The sequence below is a fragment of the Mirounga angustirostris genome, unplaced genomic scaffold (assembly GCF_029215605.1).
Source record: "Mirounga angustirostris isolate CCGP_5_RB_7025 unplaced genomic scaffold, mMirAng1.0.hap1 SCAF_7, whole genome shotgun sequence".
Classification (NCBI taxonomy): domain Eukaryota; kingdom Metazoa; phylum Chordata; class Mammalia; order Carnivora; family Phocidae; genus Mirounga; species Mirounga angustirostris.
In genome coordinates, this window is record NW_026991715.1 from 63,683,939 (window position 1) to 63,699,595 (window position 15,657).

Sequence of the window (15,657 nt, forward strand, 5' to 3'; positions counted from 1 at the left end):
GCGTGAGCTGCGTATTTTAGTAATAGTAAATTAGTGATAGTAATAGCCCTTTGTTTTGTCCTTGTTTTGTTTTTCTTTCTTACTTTCGTTTTTTTTTTAGTTCCCTATTATTTCCCTTTAGAATTCCTCAGTGCATGATTTTTCCCAGCTCGGATCCCCCTCAATGTGTAAGCTCCTGGACCTTCCGTTTTTGCACTCTCGGACGCCTGGGTTCCCTAAACTTACGTGCAGGGTGTGCACCTGCTACACGCCCTCTTCAGTTTCTCCGTTTGCGCCTGAGGGATTCTCTAGAATGCAGAGCGCCTTTGAAGTGCCCTGTAATGGTTGTGGAAGTAGTAAGACACTTGAATCCGGAGGGTTGTGTTGAGTAGGCTGTTGGACACTTTTCTGACGCAGCCTTCTCTCTCTCTCTCTCTCTCTCTCTCTCTCCCTCTCCCTCTCCCTCTCCCTCTCTCCCCCTCTGTCCCAATCCCTCGCTCTTTGTAAACTGTCTATGGGTTTCACCTGGGGCCTGAAGCGTACTAGGCCCTTTTGGGTAAGGGATGAACTTTCTGTAGTAACAAATGGAAAGAAACTGCCCTTTCCTAAGTTGAATAGTTGCATAGGTATTCTAGAGAAGTGGTCCATCAGCGAGAGGAATTACATGCCAACTTTCTCTTTTAATCAGTAGTAGTAGTATTTAGTTTCTTTCAGTTCTGATAATCCCATTAGATGAGGGTTTATTTTCCACCCGATTTTGTCTTTGCATAATCCAAATGGAGAAACAGGTGTTTTGACGTGTTCAGTTCGCATAGTTATTGGGAACTCAATATAAGGTTTTTGAATTAAAGTGGTATTGCTTTTTTACCACTAGTCAGCCTCCCTCATCCCCCACCCCCTTTCACTTTGTATCTAGTGTTGATAATGTTAATGGTTTCCTTTTGTATGATTTCCTTTTTTTTTTTTTTAATTCACTGATGGTCACACATATATTAAAAGGTAATGGTTTTACTTAACTGCTTGTTTTCTCTAATCCTCAGCTAGCCTCCGTAGTTTAAGATTAAGGCTGTTTGTGTTCTAAGTTTTGTCTTTGTCCTTCTCCCCTCCCCCCTCTTTTTTATATGCTTTCCCTGTGGCTCTTAGATTAAGACCCATTTTTGACCTTAACGTTATTTCTTTTACTTTATGAACTGCTTCTCTTAACCTTTCTCCACTTCTAACCCCATTTAGTGCTCTTCTGAACAAAAATCCTCTAAGGATTTTATGTTCCAAATCCCAATTCCTCTTTTTCTATTCTTTCTATTCATTCTTTCAGCATGGTTTTTCTCCCACCCTTTCCCAAAATCCTCTTCTTAGTGTCACCAGTGGTCTCCAGGTGTTGATTATTCCCAGTCTTTTTCCTGTTTGAGCTATCAGCAACCTTTGGCGCAGTTAATCACTTCCTTCTTCATGATGTATTTTCTTCACTTCATTTCCAGGACATCACACTCTCTTGGTTTTCCTTCTACCTCACTGGTTCCTTCTGTCTTTCTTCTGTTCTTCATGATCTCTTATTGTTGAGTGTTCCAGGGCTCAATCTTTGCTTCTCTTCTTTTCCTCTTTCTTTACTTCCATTTGATTATATCAAATCTTAATGACTTTAAATAACCATCTGTATACTGAAGCCTCCCGAGTTCATATTCTTAGTTCCCTCTCTTTCTGAATGCCAGACGTTAATATTAGAGGAAACTGGGTGAGATGTATATGGGAACTCTGTGTTATCTTTGCAGCTTTCCTGTAAATTCAGTATTACTCCAAAATAAAAAGTTTATTAGAAGGAATGTAACATTACTAATTTGCTTAAAAACATTGTATGACTTCTCATTTGATTCACGATAAAAGCTGACATCCTGACATTGGCCTACAAAACTACATGATCTGGTTTCCTATTACCTCCTTGACTTCAGCCTTTGTGTCCTCTCCCCTCACTCTGTCCCAGCCATACTGGCTTCCTTGTTTCTTAAATACACTAAGCCCACTTCTGCCCTAGGGCCTTTGCACTGGCTGCTTCATCTGCTTGGAATGCTTTTTCCCAGACATCCACACAACTGATCTTTATGTACGTGCTCAAATATCACCTTTTCAATAAAGCTTACCTCAACCTCCTATTTAAAATTGCAGCTTTGCAACTATCCCCCTTTCCCCCACTGGCCTCTGTACTCCCAGTTTTCTCTATCCTGTGTATCTTCTCTTTTTACTCTAGCACTTATCACCTTACTATGTATTTTACATATTTATTAGGTGGTTTTTCATTTTTGATCTATTAAAATACAGGAAAGAATTGTTATCTGTTTTGTTTCCTTATGCCAAGTTCTAAAGCACTGTCTGATGCACAGAAGTGCACGTGCTTTGGTTGAATGAATGAACTCTACTGGGTATTTGAATTTAGTCACCCTTGATTGGCAGTCATTGTGAAACATTGAATTGTTTATCGTGTCCAGGTATTATGCTGTTTCTTGCCTCCAAGCCTTTCATCATGCAGGGTCTTCTGCATGGAATGCCTTTTCTTATCTCTTTCCTTTTCACCTTTTAAGGTTCATATCAGGTGTAGCTCAGGGAAGCCTTCCCCGAAATGTCAGGCTGGCTTAAGTGAACTCTTGAGAGGAGGTATCACCCTGCCTCTGCACTTTACAAGCTTGTAAAATGATTTATTTTTGGGTGTTTTTATCTCACTCGAGAGGTGGGAATGTGTCTTAACTCATTCTGGGGATATCAAAGCCTGGTACATAGGAAGCAGTCAGTGAATGTTTTTAATGCATTAATAGCATGACCAAAGTCACTCAGCTATGAAGCAGTAGAGTTTTGATCTCAAGCTGACTCTTTGAGTATAAAACCGATGGTCTATTTGCTATACCTTGTTTTCTAGGAAAAGGTGGCTGTCCTTAAAATAATAGAAGGATAGTTTTTATACAGGTAGGAGGTAGTTAATGCATTTTATAGTCCAGGGCAATTTGTTCCTTGTCATTTGTGAAGCTGCCAGCGCTGATGAGAACATGAGTTGTGCTTTTTTTTTCCTAAGACATTGGCTGAAATAGATGAACAGAGGGTTATTATAGTCAGCAGTTTTTAATGTTGATGAGACGGGGCTCTTTTTGGAAGAACACCCTTGAGACTTTTGTTGCCTCAAAGGGGAAATCCATGCTGGAATTCCAAACTGCTCATGAGACATCCGTGCTTTTGCTAGCTGCCAGTCCTGCCAATAGCTTTAAAGTAAACTTTTGGTTGTGTGCCATTGGGGAATCCTGGGCTGTTTTCAAGATATTGTGAAGATTTTTCTAACAATGATATGGAAATTTGTTGTTAAGGTTGAGTTAAAGATAATTAGTTTGTTAACATAATTTCTGATACTTGGCACAAAAATTAGGTAAGGTAATTCTGTATTTAAAACAGTTTAATTGTAGATAATGAACCAGACCTCAAACTACCTTTTATGGTAAACATTCTGAATTTAAACTGTCCCCTGAATATTATCATCATTGTTGTAGTCCGTAAACCAGTCTTTTTTGTAATGCTGGATAGCCTTTAGGACTAACAGAAAAGGAAATAATCTGAGTATAAATTCTGAAAAGGCCTCAGCGGTTTTCGGCTGCAGCAGTGGGGTTGAAAATGATGATTAAGCTTGGGATCAAGTAATCAAAAACGACTATTCCTAAATTTGTGCCTTGTTTCTTTGAACTTTACTAACCCTGTAAAAGTGTCCAAAATGTTGAAATAAGCCAGAGAGTCAATCTGGTCTTTGTGTGAGAGGATGCTGTTGAATAAAGAAAGACCTTGCTCAATTGGAACAGAAGTGGCTGCTAAGAAATAAGATGCAGCCATTGTTGAGGAGACTCATCAAAGTGTTGGCAGTATAAATATTGACATGCTGAGATACGTCAATATTTACCATGGAATTTGGAAGTTGCCAAGTTCCTGTTTAAGAAATGTGACACTAGCATTGAACACAGTATATCAATAAATAAGGAACATGTCCAATGAACAGCTGCTCAGAGAAAGTAGGATAACATCTGTCTAAACTCTGGAGCACTTAAAGTTGAATTTAAAAAATTTATTGACAGTTCTTTGTTAATTTGTAGGTAGATGCTTGTATAACAGTATCCTAATATAGTTCCATTTGTGGGCTTAACTTATGTGTTTTTAAAAAATGACAGCATGGTTGCAATTTATAATTTCGTAAATTACTTGTGCAATGATACTCATCTATAAATTGAATAAAAAACTCTTGCCTTAATCCTGGGTTTAGGAACCAACCTCATCATTTTACGTATTATACTTACAAAAATTGGCTCAACTCAAGACTCAGAAATTACTTTTGGGAACCAAAAGTTTATGCTCTGAGAATTTAGCAATAGAGAAAACAAAATAAGTTTCTGAAGTTTAAATGTGATAAGAAGATTTGTTCTGATTATTTGACAGCTGTATCTCAGAAGAAAATGAGTGGATTAAAGAGCAAGTAAAGGTGGTATGTTTGGTTGAATATCACAGATCACCACTTTTAATTCCCATATGAATATCACTGTAATAGAGCATTTGATGCAAAATAAAGACACATTTGAAGCTTTTTTATCAAGTTGGAATTATTGGAACCATACAAACAGTCTTACATCTGTTTTGCACACGTCTAGAGGAAGGTTAAACTGAGCATTGTTTGAATGATAGTCCTAAAACAGTCCTAGAAGAGCATAAACCATGAGTATCAAGACTGGTCCTCTCATTGCTTTTCTAATAACAGAGACTGATGGCTTTTATATAGTAATCTAGTTGTTTAACCACATCACACTCTTAAGTTTATATTATGAAGAATGGATGCAAAGTATAGTTGAGGTCATATGTTCGGCCAGGAGCTACATTTATTGCTATAAATATTTTATAAACAAATTTTCAAATATGAAAAACAAATTGCATTAGAGGTTCATAAAAGGCTTTTAATGTATTTTTTTTTAGTATATTAAGGATGGAAGGGAAAGAAACAATTTTAAAATTTAAATTGATTGGAGCCCTCTTTTAGAGCACATTTGCCAATATTTTGAGGTAAGCTGTTGAGTTTTAAGGAGAAACATTAAACTTATTAATTAATGATTTTAAAACTTGGAAAACATTTTTTTTGCATGTAACCAAGACTTGAACCTTTGTTTTGAATAGACATTTTTTTTCTAGAATCATTAGGGCCTTCTGGAAAATATTCACCAGTTGTCTTCTTGAACCACCTGTTACCAGTTATTTATCATGTAGTGATAACAAAGTTGCCCAGTACTTTCAAATGTCACGTATTTTAGAACTGATGAGAGTGTAAACATATTAAGCTGAAAATGTGAAACTTCCTGTTTGGTGTTAAATACTATGAATTTAATATAGTGTTTCCCGAAGTTTGGTACTCATGCCAATGACGGAATACACACACTGCTGACTGACAACTGTTTTTGCAGGTACCATTTAGAGAATTAAATAATTTGCTGAAGTCCACACAACCAAGAAATGACAGTGAGGATTCATACTGAAGTCTGACTGATTCCAAAGCCTGAAACCAAGTAGCTTAAACAGAAAGGAACTTCTTGGCCTCATACCTAAAACATCTGTGATTAGATCTAGATTCTGGTGTTGCTGGAACCAGATCTGAGATGCTGCCCACACCTCAGTTTCACTTTCTGCTCTGTTGGTTTTGTTGTCAGCAGCTTCAGGCTCACAGTGTTATGGCATCAAATCCAGTAGAGAAGAATCTATATCCTTAAGTCGTGGAATTAGGCTTCACTGGTCTTACTTGTCCTAACTTGAATCATGTGCTCATCTCTGAGTCAGTCACCAGAGCATTACATACCAGTATTTCAGGTGTCATGCTTATCAGATAAAGACTATTTACCAAAGAGTCAACACTGAACTCGCTATTTCTTAAATAGCCTCCTAAGTTTTGAAGTATTGAATTATATATTTAAGAATAAATTTCTAATAGGTGACTTTGTCTCTTTTTACAAAGGTACTCTGTAACAATATAACCAGCCTGATGGTCAAATAATACTTAGTGAACTATTTTCTTTTTATTCATTTTATTGTAGAAAATTTCAAACATATATAAAGGTAGAACATAATGGATTCCTGTGTACCCATCACCTAGCACAATTACCAGCTCGTGAATCTTTTGCTTTTATCTTGGAACAGCCTCCCACTACAGTCCAAAATATGTTCAGGGATGTGGTTGAAAATGACTTAGAGTCAAAAATTACAGCATGGGAAATAAATAGTAATTATTCATCCAATTTGGAATGTGTTGTTTATAACTTGCTGTCATTCAAACCATGTGAAATTGCCATTTTTTGTAAGTTAAACATTGTTAAATACCAGCAATTTCGCATAGTTCCTAAATTTTTTTGAGTGGCTGAATTAGGTACTGTCACCAGTTAAGGATATGTTATAGGGTTCTTTTTTTCAGGATTAACTCTCATTTGTACCCCAGTCTTACCATTCATCGCCTGTTTGCCATTTGAAATAGGCAGATAAATGGGTACAGTTGTAAGTAAATGGTGGGTTTGTGCGTAGGGGAAAAAGTACAGTGCAAGTCCTGTTTCTTTTCCATACAAATGCTTTTAGTTACATTTCAGTTCTGAGCAGCACATTCTTGAAGTAGAAAAGACTGTATATACACTTAACTGATGGTATTTCATAGGAACACCCTCTCTCTTCTGAAATTAAAATACGAGAGAAGTGTCAAAATTTCACGGCTTAAGAAATCAAAATTACTACATTCTTAATGAAGAAAGACTGTTGTTTAGCTAATGCTGTATTTTCAGGTATTATCTTATCTCTTCAGTTCTGTTAAGTGTCATTCTCACAGGAAATTCTGCAATTAGGACTGAAGTGTTCTTGTAAAGTTCAGAAAGTTTCCAAAATGATAAGTATGCTCTCATCCTTTCTGCCAAGTTTATTTGTAATTAAGAGTGTCCATTTGATGAATAGGAAGTCCTGGAGCTCTGGGTCCAATTTTTAGGGCATTTTGGATCTAGGTGTTAGGTTTTATGTGGGAAATTTAGTCAAGCTATTTTACTGTTTTAAAATACTTAGTTCATTGGGTAAAGAAAAAAGAAAAGAGGAGGTGAACTTGAATCACTGAAACTAATGATTACTAATGGTATTTGTAAAAGATAAGTAGAGGAAATGAGTAGTAATATGATATTTGGAATGGCTGCAGGTGGCATTCCACAGTCATAAGGGGTAACTGAGAATGGACTATGACTATGGCAAAGATGCCTTACTTTTTAGACTAATTTTATAGTTCTAATGCTTTATTCCTGAAGCATCAGACTGTTAATCTGACATCTAACTTGAACATGAGCTGTATTTTACGAGTTTTTGAACAAGATTACGCCCACAGTCTTAACTGTATTTTACTCTTACTCTGGGTGACCATCCATCCCAGTTGGCCTGAGGTTGGGAGGCTTCCTGCACCTGGGACTTCGAAAGTTGAAACCAAGAAAGTCTCAGGGAAACCTGGACAGCCGGTCACCTTACTTTCATTTCTAAATTAATAGAATGAAGGTAATATTGACATGATTAGAAAAGTATTTAATGATACTATGAATTCTTTACCCTTAAAGTTTAGATAATTGGAACTGGAAAATATTCTTTCAAGAAACCATTTCTTCTATAGAAAGTTAGCTTGATATTTTTGTTTAATTGCTTTGGAAATTTAAAGGTAAATTGATTTTGATTTTGTGGTCATTTAGGAAAAAAAAAAGGCTTAATTTACCCTTTATTCAGATAGATAACTCCAACCAGCAAGTTGACTTGCTGTTAATGAAAATGATAGGAAAGGAATAATGAAAATGCTAGGAATCAATTATTAATTTTTAAAAAAAAGTCTTCAGTGTGGGAATTCTGGTAAGATAAACATTAATAACCAATGCTTTTTAAAAACACTGAACAAACAGGAAAATCATCATTTTCTTTGCACTTAGTTTTCTGACTTGTGTGATGTTTTTCTTATTAAAAGTAAAGTAAATAGCCCAGTGGTTGTTGCATAAGACTTTCTTTCCTTTTTATCTAGCCATACGTATGGTACTACCCTTGAATTTTTATATGATAGAACTTTAAAAAAATTTATCACCATACTTTCAATTTAGAATTTACATTTTTTTCTTTTCTTCCCTTTTTAAAAAAATAAGGTTAAACAAAATAATATGATCAGGAATCTAATTACAGACTTAGCGTGTGCTGTGTGCTCATCTTTATTCTGAATTCACTTTAGGTATCAGCCTACTTTTCTGAACAAGGGGGCACTTAAGTTAATTGCTTCATTAGAAACATGCCTTTAGTCCTTTCTGATCTCTAAGTACAACTCCTTGGCATAGCTGCAGAAGTTTGAACACCTGCAGCCCAAGCCGCTTGAAAAGACCCCGTAACTTAGCTATAAAGGAAAATAAAAGAAGCTCAAGTTCAAAATGGTGTTATCAATGATATAGTGTTGTCACTAAGTTGAGCTGACCTAAGAGAGTTGGCTTCTGCACTGCTCCTTATCAGCATCCAAAAGGGCATACAAAATTCTTTGTAAACTAATTTAAAAAGCGTCTTGTTTATTCAGAGGCAACTGTGAATGGTATTTGTTCAGAGTGTAGATCACATCAACTGCATACCAGCCAACAACTTATTTCTCTTCTAAGAAGGAAGCCAAGTATCAAAGGCACAAAGTACTAAAGATAAGCTGCTCAATTCTCAACTGTTCTGAGCTCTCAATAAAGCTACTGATGTACAAATTGGGGTGGGACTCAACTGTTTCCACCTGCAGGCTTGTCTTAGCTCCTGGGCTCTGATGCTGATACTAGTGCGACCTTTAGTGCCCTTAGAAAATAAAACACACGCTTTCTTATGGCCCTAATCAATCAGTCCCTCTAAAGAGGATTCCACCCCTTTCTTCAAGTATTCTTGGGGCAGAAAAATTATGGCTGACTATTCCCATTTACAGGGCTGCTGAAAGCAAAGAGATCATTGGTTCACTCTTAAGATTCTTGAAAGACCTGGCAAGTCATCCTTTTTCCTATTTTTGTGGTTGGTTCTTAGATATTTTGTATTCGATATTTAATGAGGGGGTGACTTCAGTAAGTAGAAGAAAGAATTTCATTCAAAAGTCGTTCAAATAATATATTATCAGGAAATTAAAACTCAGTTGATACAGAGAAAACATCTGAGGCTACTGAGGCACAAAATATTTATAGGAGTACCTGAGTGGTCACATTTGGGCTATAAATGTTAAGTGCTTGAACATGACTCACGGCATCCAAAGTTTCAAATCTGAGTTTAGTAAAATAATGGAATCTTTAAAATAATACGGTTTAATTTTAGCTGTAAGTACCTAGAGTTGGTCAGAAAACTGGAAAATATTTGAAACACAAATAATTCAAAGATGTTATTAAAACTAATCTGATCCCTAAATGTCTTTTTAACATTACTGAGATGAAAGCCCTTTATGTCATTGTGAAAGTAGAATGAAGCATCTGGAATATTGAATTTTAAACTACTTTGTATCATTAGCAGTTTGTCACTTGTTTCAAATATGGTGAAAAATAGCAGCGAAACCAATTGCTGTTTTAGAGCAATTCTAAGTGCTGAGATTTTCTTTCACAAAGTTGCATTAATTGCTAACAATAGCCGTGCCTCTTGAGGCACATTTAAGAAGAAATAACCTGTGCCAGTGTATCTGGGTGTTTGTATATAAATTCTGGAGAGGCAAAAAGTGGCCTTCATAAGTAGTTTCTATTACCCTTCCCACTCCGAAGTTGTGTGTTTGGGGCCTATTAGAATTAGGTAAGTCTCTAACTATGTGTCTTTTTCAGTGATTGGCATAGAAAAATAGTAATACACATTTTCCAGCAATTTTCAAATTTAAGGATTACAGAGCATGTGGGTAATTAACTGCATGTTAGGTGTTTTGACCAACTCATTTAAAAGAAAATATTCACAAATGGATAACGCATTTCAGAAGTAAGCATACTGAGGCAAGAAAGACCGCTAAATGAAATATTTAAAAATTATATTTTTTCAATGGTTATGATGTAGTCAAACCTACAAATTTACATATTTTTAACACATAAACATGCTTAATTGATGTGGCTACAAGTATGGTTATTTTAAAACTTGGTCTTTTACTGGGAAGAATAATAAACAGTCTTCTGAGTACACTTTAGGTAGAAGTTAGAATTATTGTTAATTTACCAATTTGGAGGTATCTTAGACTCTTAATTTTAGATATTTTTTTTTCTTTTATTCTGGAAATCGCCCCGCTTCCTTGCGCTTTTTACTGTAAGATAGAATAGCTCTAGCATTCTATAATTAAGCATCCCTCCCACTCCCAGAAGATAGAGATCTGTAGTAAGTTAGTTTTGTTTTGTGAAGAGCTGACAAAGTGAGTTTTTATTTTCATATTCAGTTGTGTGAAGAGCTGACAAAGTGAGTTTTTCATATTCAGTTGTTTTTATTTTCATATTCAATTGTTAATTGAGAAAAATAATGTGCTTTATTTATGAAAATGTAATAGTTTTAAATTGAGAAAGCAAATTAAAACTGATTTAAAAATTTGCTTTTGTTAAAACTTAGTAATCAGTTGTCAGTGAAGTGCCAATTAATAATTTGCTTTTGGATTTTTATAGCCTATTATATATGCTGGTCATAAAAATTGAAGCAATTTTATACTCTTCTCCCCAAATAAAAAATTGAAGAATTTTCTTTAGCTTTTTCAGGATTATCTAGGAAGAGATTCATGCTTTGTGATTAAAGAAAAATTCTCTCTAGTTTTTCATCTTTGGAAGTTTGTGCTTTGTTCCTGGTTTTGACTTTTTGTAGTGTTTTTTTCTTTGCATGTTTGTAATTTTTAGGGTATTTTTGTTTTGCATGTTAGCTTCTACAGCTTAAGCATCTCTTAATGAAGTGCACGTGGTCAGGGGATATTCCAGTATTAGAAAAAATATAGTTATTTGCTTTGAACCAAATATATGTCGTACCACAGTTTGGTAAGTTTGAGGTCAATCTGGGGAAGATTCTAGAGTAGATTACCAGAAGAATGGTTTTTGAATTCATAGAAAAAGAACCTCTAATCATTAGAAATGGAAGTGGGATCAGTAAGAAAAGTCTTTACTCTTCATATTGTTGGATATAGTAATTTTTTTCAACATTCAACTTGGGCAACTCATTTGCCATTTATGGGCCTCTGTTTTTCTTATCTGTAAAAATTATAAATCAGTGTTGAATAGAACTATGATTTACTGAGTTTTGTAGTTGGCGAACTGTTACATGTTTTTTTTGTTTTACTTATTTCCTTGGTGCTTTGTGTAGCTGAGAGACCAATATACAAAACATCACTATATGATAGTCACGGTTTCTTGCAAAAATATTAATTTTATTTTTTTAAAACAGGTGACCAGAAATGGAGAGAAAAGTAAGCAGAATCTGTCTTGCTTCTGAACCTGATGTAATTCATTTTCTACAAGTGGCTTGGGAGAAAACACTAGGATCTGGTTTTGTTATTACACTTACTGATGGTCAGTCAGCATGGACCGGGACAGGTAATATTCAAAGCAAATTTTTTAAAAGTGAAATTTCGGTAATGTGCTGTTCTTCAGTCCTCAGTGACACTTCAGATTAAGGTGTTTCTTTAGTAGATTCTGGGTAAAATTAACATTGCTGTACTTGTTATTGCGTCTAATTTACATTATAATATTTAATGCCAGTTTCTATAATAGGAGGATAGAGAAATAAGCATCTGCCCCAGCAAATTCTGGTTACTAGTTGAGTCTTAAAACTTGGGGTTGGTCAGGGTTTTTAAATGATCTCTTTTTACAAAACATAAATAGTACTTTATACATGTATTTTTTTTTCAGGACCCCAGGGAAATATTGGGAGGCATAGGGAGGTGGGTTGGCTGGGCCAAGGGATTTGTTAGCTTGGTGGAGTGGGGTGGTGGTGATTTTCTTTTTATTTTAGACACTTATTGTTTGAATTATTTTCTGGTGAACATGTATTACGTTTGTAACAAAAACAAAACAGTATTAGAGATTTTGTAAACCAAGGTTCAAACCCACATGTGGGATTTTGGCTATTATTTCATGAAATAAACTTTAAATTTTTTCTGTCTTTGGCAGTGATCTTTTAAAAAGTCTAATGGCCCTGAAATTATTTATGGAAGATGGCAGTTATAAAGTGAAAATATATAGAATTATGTTTTGCTCATATAGTGAAGTTTTTATACTCTTCTAATTTTTGAAAGATTTGAAAAACTATTTCTATAGTTATGCAACAGTCCTTTCTAGAGTTATGTTGTAAATAATTTTTAGGTAAAATAATTTTGGCATGTTAATTTACATACCATTTATATATTCTATTAATTTTGAAATATTTCCCTAAAACTTGTTACTGTAATTATTATATCTTCTAAAATTACACAGTGAAGTTTTGTTTCTTTCTTGGATGTTACAAATTCTGTTACACAGTACAGTCAAACTGAATTTATAATTGCAGGGTTTTTTAAAAAAAACTCTTCTTTTATGACAGGGTAAGGCATGCTGATGTAAGTATTAATAAAATAAAGAAAATTCAAGGATAGTGTTTGCAGTACGTATTATGGGATCTATTTAAGCTGTAAACTTCTATGTAAGAGAAACCAGTTGTTGCTTGGTTGTTGCCATGTAGGAGTGGGAGGAAAATTTTCAGGTTAGCTCTATTTATGCTGGTGTACCCAAGTGGCAATAGCTCTGTTTTGGAAAGGGGGGGCACAGGCCTGAAGATAATGGCAGGAGGTTAATGCCATTTGTCTGGACAGAAGAGCAGTTCCAACCATACAGCCCAGGAGGCAGGTCCTAGGTGAAGTGGTTGCTTGTATGTAAGGAATACTGTATTTGTAACTTAGATGTTCCCAACTGACAAATGGCTTATTGTGAATAATTAGTTCTGATTAGACAGATGACCTTGAGATGCTTTAAGAGCCTTAATTATCAAAAGAAAATACTAAATTCTAATTTAGTTAGTAAACCTCATTCACTAAAGCAAAGAACAATATTATGTTGTTTAAATTTTTTTTTTTTTAATCATTAAGGATTGGGAATAAAAGAATACACTGATGAACTCTTAAATCTTGATTTAACCAGAAATTTAAGCTGAATTTACATTTATGGAACAATTTGTGTATGTCATAAAAAATGTGCTGGCAGTTGTTCTTAATATTATTATTATCAATATTGTTTCACTAGATTCATTAGGAGCAAGGAATGCATCTGATTTTTCTGTCACTCATTCTTTATAAGTATCTAGACCAGTGCCTGGGATCTACATGCTCAATAGATATTCTTTGGAAGGATGCCTCAGATGTATAAAACTTCCTAGGAAAAAAGAAAGTGAACCATTTATTTTAGAATTAACATTTTTTAATGAAAACTCCAGTTTCATATTTATTTATTGTTGGCATTGATCAGAAATACAGTATGCTTTTGCCATTTTTTTTTAGCTAATGAATAGTAGTGTGAGAAAAATGTGTTAGAAAACTTCCATATCCTTTGTGTTGTTAACATTTTGGCTTGCTTACTAACCAGGCTTTCAAACAGAAAATTTTGTAGTGCACCATATATGGTTGTTTTATTTTCAAAGACACTAAAGTTTTGAATCTCATAAATGTTTTATATATCTTTCATTATTCATTTCTGTTTTCTTGTATAAATTTCAGGGACAAAATATCAAACCAAATAATATAATTGTTTCCATGGTTAGTTGAGGTTTATTATGTGAATATGATTTGGTTTGGCACTTTATAGAGACAATAACATGATTAAGAACATTGAAACAATTACATAATTGAAACTTGAAGATGGATTTCCTTCCTATACCTCATCCTGTTTTTTTTTTGTACAACTTTTTGATTGCTGCAACCTTCAATTTGGATAATTTTTTTTCTCTTTTCATTTGAGTGAAATTAAAAGGATGTGGGGTTCCTTTTAATCTCCCACACACTAAATTCACTGATTTCTTTTCCAGTAGTAATGTTTTATCTAATGAATGTTTTGAGGTCTCATTATCATGTGGTCTATCATCACTTCAACATTATAGAGGACTGTATCGCAAAGTTAAGTCACAAAGTAGGTTAATGATTGATGACTATTATGTGACCTTTATAACTCCATCAGTCAGCAGTAAGAAACTTAAATCACCCATCTCTGGAGTAGTTCACTGAGAAGTAGACTTTATTAATACATTTATTATCGAGTAATTATATTCATTTATATTTGTTCTAAACATTGATATTTGGTGACCTATATGGAGATTATGTGACAGAGCTCAGGGGAAAAAGGATTTTTAATAAATGCAGTAAAGTAGGTCCATGATGTGATACCAACAAGCTCTCTAATGTGATGATAAGGCTGTCTTCAAAGCACCAACACAAACTTAGGCTATGCACAGTCTTCGGTTCATTATACATAAGGATCCAAAAGAAAAAAATCTTCCTTTCCTTACTTACATCTTCATCTACCCACAAATATTGTTAAAATGCTGCTTTCTTGGATCCTATGTGTCTGAGAACAATTCCTTGGTTTTTGGTCATGTTGGCCTGCTCACTTTTTATGCTATTATTATGTGGTTCAGCTGTATCCTTGCTGATTTTTATTATTTCCATGGCTTTTATTTCTGGTCACCAAAGTTTTTGGAAGAGTGAATGCTTACAGCTGTGCTTCTTCCAGATGTTCTTAGCACAAAATTCAAAACTGGTGACCACACTGTTTTTCCAGGCCTGAAGTTCTAAATAGGCAGTCAAAATTTTACATTTACTATTAATGGAAATATTCAATTAAACTTTTTCTTAATTTTTTCTCACAGTTTTTAAAGGGGAAGTATAAATAGAAAATTTTCTTTCATATTTTTTTCTCTCAAAAATGAAATATTCCATAATAATAGAACAGCGTTCACAGGTGGTGTAACGTAAGAGAATATCTAAGATGTCAGCACTTGAATTAGGGTACATGAGGCTGGAATTCTGTCTGTTTGTTAAACTTTTGTATCCTTGGTGCCCAGAATAGTACCTGGCACATAGTAGGTGCTGAGTAAGCATTGTTTTAAATAAGTGAATCAAACCAATAAATGCTATGAAATATTTTCAGATACATATCTTTTCATTTTAATGAAACTTAGAATGCTTTTCACTGGATGTTTTATCAGTAGGCATGCTTTATTTCTTGTGTTTTTTTTTTTTTAAAGATTTTATTTATTTATTTGAGAGAGAGATAGGGAGAGAGAGCATGAGCAGCGGGGAGAGGGAGAAGCAGGCTCCCCACTGAGCAGGGAGGCCTGATTCAGGGCTCGATCCCAGGACCCCAGGATCATGACCTGAGCCAAAGGCAGACGCTTAACTGACTGAGCCAACCCAGGCGTCCTCTTTTGTATTTTCTGTAGTTGCATTAAAGGTGGTTTCTACAGATTTATTTCCTATTTCTCTATGAAATATTTTCTCTTCTTACGTATTTATAACTCTTCAGAATTACCCAACACAAAATATGAAATTGTTCCTTAACTAGGAAGCATTAATCTTCTTATTTTTGTTTTTGTTTCTTTTTTTTTTTTCCAGAAGAGCTAGTAAGGTAACTGAAAGGTCAATAGATTTGATAAATAGATTTGATGGTG

The 15,657-nt window shown here is 34.6% G+C and overlaps 1 protein-coding gene across 6 annotated transcripts in view; it reads left to right on the forward strand.

The window, feature by feature from the left end:
* XRCC4 (X-ray repair cross complementing 4) overlaps positions 1 to 15,657 on the forward strand; it is a 316,789-nt gene that overhangs the window by 169 nt on the left and 300,963 nt on the right. For 5 of the 6 annotated variants that reach the window (XR_010413112.1, XM_045897788.3, XM_064596334.1 and 2 more), the window contains exon 2: positions 11,413 to 11,561. Coding sequence is in view for 5 of the 6 variants with exons in the window: in XM_045897788.3 (XP_045753744.1) it covers positions 11,423 to 11,561 (139 nt within the window). In the remaining variant the exon portion in view is untranslated. Of the gene's footprint in view, positions 1 to 4; positions 168 to 11,412; positions 11,562 to 15,657 lie in introns of those variants that run through there. The other variant, XM_064596333.1, reaches the window with a different exon arrangement.